The following is an 8,361-nucleotide window of genomic DNA, read 5'->3' on the forward strand; positions in this document are numbered from 1 at the left end:
CGGTCCGGGTTTTAAAACATTGGTACAACAAAAGAAATAGTGACCTTTGTACCAAGAAAGAAGAAAGATGTCATGGCCTTAAATTTTATATGATGCAATTTTGCTCCCTTAAAAAAAAAAAAGTCTTAGTTTTCTAATTTTATAAACTAACTTTTTTGATCCCTCGGTTTCACTTTTTTTTCTTCTTCTAAATTTTGCACCCCCAGTTTAGTTTTATTGATTAATGGTGTAGCAGTGCTTGTTGCCACCCTTTAGGTCAATTAATATTTAATATGGCCAAATTAGCATTGCCACCTCATTAATAAAAATGTCACATCAACAAAAATGACCCGTAACTAAGTACCAACAACAAGCGGATTTTTAAAATGGGGGTCTAAAACTTCATTTTTTTTTTTAAAAACAGAGGACCATAGCTTGCAATCTTTTCAACAAATGAAATATTTTGCAATGAAAGGGAGGAAAAAGAAGGGGGAGATATTAAGAAACAGACCAGAGAGAGGGAATAACTCTATTTAGATATATTGTTTGGTAGAAATAGAGAAATTTTAATTAAACACTTGGGCAGATGGTATAATTAGACATTTATGTATAGACTATTTTTACAATGAAAAAATGTGATTACATTGTTTTCATATATGTTATAAGTCACTTTCATAAACTTTCAAAGACTTACATAAGTGGTTAAATCATAAAGTTTCAAATAAATTGTAAATAAGCTCTCACAAACACACCCTAAATCCATGAAATAAACTTCATGTTCGAGGAGGATACAATTCCCATAACGCCACAGTTGTGTCTGCCGATGCAGAGGCCATAAGTTTACAATCAGACGAAAAAGTTACAGCGTTGCACTACAAGATAGACATGCCAGAAAAAAAAATACATATCAGTCATATTGATAATTTTAAAATAAGTGTTGTTTTCATGCCAATAATGATGTATATATTTACGCATTCAAACTACATCGGATATTACAGAAAAGAGTGACTTACCGTGGCATGATGATACTTGAGTACAGCTAAAGCATTTCCTTTGCGGTAGTTATAGATCCTTACTCTGCCAATAAGGTGACAGACAGATATTAAACAGCAGGATTTGTACCAATGAACATAATCATTGCCTTTGAGGAATAAAATGCATATTACATAATGCAGGAGAAAATAAAAGTGAAAATGGGCATCCACCCTTGTGTGGAGTGGAGAAGAGGATGGATAAGTCACTTTTAATGATGCAGTTATAATAAACATCAATTCCTGTTTAGGATTTAGATCTAGCTCACTTCAATGCAATGTGCATAATTCAACCATACTTGAAATACTCACTCTCTTTTCAACATTGACTCTAACACTTATTCTCTTATTAGGTGAAACTCGCGTGGGTCTCACCACTTTATATGGATCCCATTTGCAACGTGTAGCACCCACATTGATTTCACTCAATAAAAGAGTGAGTTTTGGAAAGAGAGCGATCCTAATACTCCTCTTCAACCAAAGGAATTTCTTCAAAAGATAGCAGCTCAAATGTTACATGTTTGTCATAAATTTTATGAATCGTGCCGATAAGTTTTGTGTGTTCATACTAAGAATATTATTAACAGCAAGTAAGCAACTAATTATGGATCATCAAGAAATGCGGTGGTGGTGGTGGTTAAAATGTTAGTGTTCATGCATTTAAGAACCTGTGATCCCAGCCAGCAGTTGCAGCAATTTTGCCATCAGGCCGAATTGAGGTGCCTGAGATGCCAGGTCGCTCCAATGTGATTTCTTTATTGACCACACATGTACCCTAAGGTCAAAATGATGCACAAATATGAAAAAATATAAATAAAGGGCGTAGCAAGCATGGAGTAACAGACTGAAAAACCATCATATATTTTTCTATAGAAAATAATCAGGACTCAAGAGATACAATTAAGCAAGTTTTCATTTCTTGTCCCCATAGCCTCATAGTTAGTAGTCACTCTGGTATTAGACATGCGAACTCACTACTGCAATGGCAAACCATTACATAATTCAAGATGTGTTAATAATACTTTTAGTTTACTTAATAAATCTTGATTTTGTTTACTTAAGTTTTGCATGTTTGAATGGAGAAAACAGCCTGCTATCAATATGGGGTGGTTTGACATTTCACCGAAAACTTCCTTTTTGTATTAGAGATTAATGGCTTCCGCCTCAAGTATTCTTGAAGTTTTATTGATGTTTTGTCTTACAGTAGTGGGAATCAACTATTCATCTTCATGTCTGAAGTCAATGAACAATTACATCGACCCTTAAACTTAGTATGGAAAAAAAATTGTATATTGATGAATATATTATTTTTTAAGTAGTACACCATTTTAATCTATCTAGGAAGTAATAGAAAGAGAGAGAAGAAAAAACAACGGTTTTGGTATCATTCTACCATATAAATATGACAACCAGAGAGAGAGAGAGAGAGAGAGAGAGAGTGTCTTGTAGTTTTAAGATCAGATAAACTAAGTTTGACTATTGAAATAAGGACAATGAGGATTCTATCAATTAATAGAAGCACGGTAGTTTTATTCTGAGGATGGGCGTCTCTTATGAACATTTAGATTGAAAATTATTAAAGAATAAAAATAATAATTATAGGAACATATGTTCAATTGGAAGATGAGAATAAAAAAAGTTACCGAAGAATGATCCAAGCTGTATATCACAATCCTCTCATCTGCAGCTCCCAAGACACCTCCTTTGCAAGACTCGTCAATACAGACGCTCAGAACTACAAAATAATCAGCCATTGACTAAATATTTATTTTGAAAGTATTGAGTAATCTAAGGTTGCTGATGTCCATACCTGGCTCAGAATGGAATTTCACAGAACTTATTGGAGCGCCGGGATTCCGTATATCCCACCACAGCATGGAACCATCTTCATATCTACGGCACTCAGAATATACAATATGAAAAGATAGTCAATAGCTCAACCTAATACATATATATTAGTAATTACTAAGTACTAGTCTTGGTAGTACAAACTCGAGCGAAATACCCATAAGACAACATCAATTAATAAAGATATTCTAAATTAATGTAAAGGCTAAAGATATTCTTAATATTCTCTAACACTTCCATTCTTGTTACAGGTGGCAAACCTGCAAGCATAAGACACACACACACACACACACACACACACACACACAAGCGCGCACGCGGAGAGTTTGGGACTTTTTAAGTGATCATGCATTCCCCAAGTAACTTCTGACATTGACATGCCCTTATGAGAAATGAGAAACATATCTTGACCACTGAATATCACATGAATGGTCTATATTATAAGTTTACATGCATTCAGCCAACAACCAACCAATTCATACTTAACCCTATGATCATCAAAATTCAAAATTTACTCCTCTCACTCATAAAAAAAGCACCTATTCAAATGTGTTTTGGGCGAGTGACAGAGAAGAAGAGAGGTACTTTACCCAGCCAAGACATTTAAAAATCCTTGTGATTCAGATGGTACAAACAATTGAAGTGCCATGCACATCCCTGACAAGAAATGATTGCATTAGTTAGAGAGAGAGAGAGAGAGAATATAACTATAGAATGGAAATCTAGTCAAGCTTTAGATATTAATTATAAGCAACATAGTGTTTAGAAGCTTAAAAAAAGACGTCAAAAGTGCACTAAAATGAAAATAATGTAAACATAAATGAAATATTTGGTGTTCTATTACTTTCCCAAGCAACAAGACAGTGTGATGAACAGTCAACTTAAAAGATAGAAGTGGTCATAGCGCCCGCGAAAAGCGTGGCGGCATTTTCGGAGGCCAGCGCTATGCGCAGCTATCTGAGATTAACAACATAGGTTGATCTGAAGAATGAGAATTACAAAATCTGATGCCAGAAAGTTGAATAGCAAATCATATAGACTAGAAACAACCCTCTACCTTTGCTGCTAACACTTGAAGAGTTATGACCAATGTTTGAAGGGAGTCGTACAAATCTTTCAGCTGATTTGAGATCCCAAATTTCAACCTTTAATAATGATAGAACTGATGAGCATTGGGGTCTACAGTTAACAAAAATTTAGATACTATATCAACAGAAAGGTATACATACCTCAGAAGAGTTCTCTCCCGACAAAGCCACATACGGTAGCCCTTAATTGTACATAATTTTTTAACAAAAAAGGTGATTTTGTCAATCTCTCTTGTAAAACATAAAGTATGCACAAACATTTGAACAATATAAAAGGAAACAACACAAATGCAAAATGAGGAATTTGGTCCATAATGGTAGCATCTCCAAACCAGTGTTTTAAAAACCGGACCGGTCATCGAACCGGCGAGGGCACTGGGTCACTGGTTCATTGGTCGAACCACTGGGTCACTGGTCGAATCGCATGATAAACCGGATTAAATCGGATTAAACCGATGAATTGAACCGGTCTCTATAATAAAACTATATATTTATTGAACCTGAAGCAGGGGTTTTAGCAATTTTTTATTGAATGATAAAGTTTTATTGAAAATTTCTTAAAACTGACATGGTTAAAATAGAAAATATTTACACAAAAAATGACCCAAAATAGTAAATTAATCTAAAAAAACGTTCTACCAAAATTAATAGCTAAGGTTACCTTAAAAAAAATGTTAGTTAACTTTATAATTTTTTATGTAGTTAGTTAATTTTATAGTTGTCTATAAGTCAAATCTATGATGCACAAATAAAACAAGTCACCATGCACACACTTATTTGATTGTATATGTATATTCTTTAGAGTTGGAAAATATCATTCATGTATTTAAAAAGTATATATGGATTTTAACTAAAATAAAACTTTATATTTCAACCAAAAAACACCTTATAATTTTCTTTAATAAGTTACACTATGTTTTTTATTTTTTTTAAAGATACACTATGTTTATTTTAAATGCAATTAAACAAAAAAAGAAAACAATTGGGCCACACATAGTAAAAAGCCCAAGATAGTTACTTAAAAGAAAACCCTAAAATCACTAGTATCATGTTTTTGTTGGGTATTGGCAGCCGCAGCTTCCCTTTTCTTTCTATGAGTTATTGCACTGGTTTCCCATGTTTTTATTTTCTGCATCTTCTCAATCAATTTGCTTCTCTATTTCCATTCTTAAGTGATTTCTTCTTCTCTTGGGTACTTGGGTGGGTGCAAGAGGAAAATTTCATGAGGTTCAATGAGCAAATTATACAAGAATATCTATACAATTTTTCAAGTTCTATTTCAAGTTCAACACTTCAACCTTTCTATTTCTATCATTTGCATCATGTTTCTTCCGTAACCTTCTTCTAGTTTTTTTTTTAACAAAAAAATTAATAATAATAAGTTAATAATAACAAAACGAATTTTGTAAAAAAAAAAATAAAATTAAAACGACGTCGAAAAAAAAAACGCGTGCAATTGAACCGGCGGTTTGGCGAACCGGCCGGTTCACCGGTTTTTCCGGTTTTTCCGGTTTTTAGCGGTTTCCACCGGTCTAACAGCATAGCCGATCTAACATATGAACCAGACCGGACCCCCCTCCGGTTCACGGTTTGACCGGTTCGACCGGCCGGTCCGGTCCGGTTTTTAAAACACTGCTCCAAACTGCAATAGCAGCTTTTCAAAAATAAGTGAGAAGACTCAGAGAGAACCTTGTTCAAATAGAAATTAAATAAAAAATATTAACACATATCAATGCAAGCATGCAAAAGTGTACCATGTCTAAGAATTTTGAGTATATCAACACATATTCTTTGATTTATAAGAGAAAAATGACAACAGTGGCAGCATTAAATCTGTTCAAATTCTTCCTTACAAGCTCAAATACAGCTATTCCCTAAATTTACTGATGTACTGCTGTTAGCAATAAGTTTTCCAGAAAAAGCCAGGGTTATGCTCAGAAAGCAACTGGGGTTGTGAAAGATGAAAGCAACACTAGTTAGACCATAAAGTTCTATCATTCCACATACTTGTGGCCAATGCAACACTTTAAAATCCATTATTTTAACGTTAGTGCTGAAATGCTCACAATTCAATGATGTCATGTTATTCTTCTATTGTAAAAGCAGCAGGAATTCAGGCAGGTTCCACGATGGCAAGACCACCATGATAAATTTCAAAATTTATTAAAACAGCTATTATAGACTAGAACTCACCAACCTTCAGAGCTTTCAGAACAACTTTGATTAGTATGAGCCTCTTCTGTTTCAATGCAATTTTTTGATGGTTCCCCTTCTTTTAACCCAGTACTCTGATTCTTAGCCATGGAAAACTTACAAAAGTGGTAAGTGTTTGTCTTGATTGTAAGTGATGGAATTCTGGCAAGGGGGATGCGTATAAGAAGAAAGTAAGACGATAATTAATAATATCTATGTAGCTTGTATCACAAAACACACTATCCGTTTAAAACTAAAAGAGGATGTTGTATTTCTAAAGTTGAAGAAGCGAATACAGGACATACCTAGACAAACCAGAATCATCAAAATCCCAAACTTTGAGAGTTCCATCCCTACCCTGGCTATACATGCATACAAGATACAATTTAAATTTAATAGAGCAAGAATATCATGCAAGGAGATAGGAGATTAGGAAAAAAATCATGCACCTGACAAATTTATTAGTCCCAAGAGAAGAACTACTGGCAAGAGCAACAATCCCATGTGCAGCACTATGTAACCTGCAGTACAAGGAAACGGTCAGATTAATGATATTGTTTGATTGACTTATTTAAGCTTATGTTTTGGAATAAACACTTGTGAGACTGTTTGGGAAACTTATGGAAATGGCTTTTGACATGTCCATTAGCTATTTTCATCTTACCTTATTTCCAAAATCTAGGATAACTTATGAAAAGTTGTGTCTTTTGTTTTAAAAATAGCTAAAATCGTTGACATACAGCTACAAATAAGAAAGGTTAAAAATTGTAGAACTAAATACCATGCTGATGAAACTGTTTGACGACGAAAGGTATCCCAAATTCGCAGTTCACCATCAGCAGAACTGCAAAACAGAAGAGTAACGATCAAACCATTATCACAAGAAAGAAAGAAAAAAATTGATGAAAATGTTAGCAGTAAATACCCGGAGAACAATATAGGTTTAAAGGGATGAAAAGAAATATCGGTGACGGAAGCGCGATGACCTCGTAGCACTGCCACAGGATCAGGTGGTGGTCTCTTGCTCATTCTTCTTTCCTCTATATTGACTTGTCAGTGCATGAGAAATTCACGATTTTGGTTATCTGACGTTGTCTGATGCTCGGCAGCTACTGACAGTCACAGATAGAGATGACTTCACTGCAGAAAAGCGGGAGGTGTGTCACCACTCACCACTGTACATGGCAGACCTGGAGAAGAGACTTGTGAGTTTGGTATACAAATTGCCTGACTTTAAACCAGACCAAGCAGCAACAAGCTCACACCATCACTCCAGAAAAAAAAACTTATAGTTACATAATTAGTTACACATTAGTTTGTTATGTTAGACTAGTTAGTGCTCTCATTAGCTATATTAAATTAAACAATTCTCATGATGATTAGTGCAATTACTTTTCTATACATTTATCTATTTTTCTCGCATCTACGAGTTCTATTAAGAATTGTAATAGAAATGGTGTTTACAAAAAAAAAAAAAAAACTGATAAAAAGTAACAACAAAACTTGGCTAATGCTAATCATTCCCTAACCTTTGCACGTTTCTAAAATCAAGATAGCATACTCCACTTCACACAGGAACTAAGCCACTTAGGAAATGCTTGAACTTGTATTATAATGAAAATTAACATAAACCCTAAACAGAAAACAAAACCCTAAATTTCCTATGACAGAGGCGATAAAGAGAGAACAATGGCTAACTAACCAATGATTCGGAAGGAATATGGTTGTTAAACAGTGGAAACGTCGAACAGAGTAGTATCGTTGGCACTGGAGTGAAACGAGAAAGAGATTAAGCGTCGAACAGAGAAGTGTGGGGGCGCGGTTGTGGCGAAGATGGAGAGTGGTTGCCGCCGCCGTATGGGGATCCCGGTGGAGAACGGAGGGAAAACGAGTGTGGGAGGGAATAATTTTGTCAGCTTTTTTAATTAAAAATGAGTCATTAAACACTACAAGTTGGAGTGTACACCATTTAATCACATTTTTAATTTTTGTTTTTGTCAAAAAAAATATATCAGCCTTTTGGATTTAAAAAAAAAAAACCATTTTTAGTTATAAAATTTGCTTGGTCAAAAATTAATTTGCTATCTTTTCTTTTAATTTCTATACTAATATATAATATATATCAAATTCGTTTGTTTTTTTTATAACAAAATTAACCTAAAAGTTACAATAAAATATATAATTTTTGTTTGTTTTCACCGTCGTTAGTGATAATTTTTTTT

General features: G+C 34.2%; 1 protein-coding gene across 2 annotated transcripts; it reads right to left on the reverse strand.

The window, feature by feature from the left end:
• Window positions 1-566: 566 nt before the first annotated feature.
• On the reverse strand, window positions 567-8,080 carry LOC123897399 (protein DECREASED SIZE EXCLUSION LIMIT 1). Of its 2 annotated transcripts, none has more exons than XM_045948004.1 (14): window positions 7,842-8,080; window positions 7,065-7,314; window positions 6,921-6,983; window positions 6,589-6,660; window positions 6,445-6,501; window positions 6,144-6,301; window positions 4,088-4,128; window positions 3,916-4,003; window positions 3,449-3,515; window positions 2,821-2,903; window positions 2,654-2,745; window positions 1,679-1,785; window positions 993-1,056; window positions 567-851 (listed from the first exon to the last, which is right to left on the reverse strand). In XM_045948004.1, exons 2-14 carry the CDS (start codon window positions 7,166-7,168, stop codon window positions 753-755), a joined length of 1,095 nt encoding a protein of 364 aa, XP_045803960.1. In that variant the 5' UTR covers window positions 7,169-7,314; window positions 7,842-8,080; the 3' UTR covers window positions 567-752. The 2 variants fall into 2 exon arrangements, with proteins under 2 accessions (XP_045803960.1, XP_045803959.1); XM_045948003.1 differs by having other exon boundaries at window positions 7,065-7,329.
• Window positions 8,081-8,361: the final 281 nt, after the last annotated feature.

Source organism: Trifolium pratense, linkage group LG7 (genome assembly GCF_020283565.1).
Source record: "Trifolium pratense cultivar HEN17-A07 linkage group LG7, ARS_RC_1.1, whole genome shotgun sequence".
Taxonomy (NCBI): domain Eukaryota; kingdom Viridiplantae; phylum Streptophyta; class Magnoliopsida; order Fabales; family Fabaceae; genus Trifolium; species Trifolium pratense.

What these genes read in the sequence shown, in the direction of transcription:
- LOC123897399 (XM_045948004.1), bottom strand. Translation starts at nt 7,168, where the DNA reads ATGAGCAAGAGACCACCACCTGATCCTGTGGCAGTGCTACGAGGTCAT. An exon ending in GGGACTAATAAATTTGTCAG is followed by an intron (nt 6,502 to 6,588) that starts GTGCATGATTTT and finishes ATGCATGTATAG; the next exon opens with CCAGGGTAGGGATGGAACTC. An exon ending in CGGGAGAGAACTCTTCTGAG is followed by an intron (nt 4,004 to 4,087) that starts GTATGTATACCT and finishes TCATTATTAAAG; the next exon opens with GTTGAAATTTGGGATCTCAA.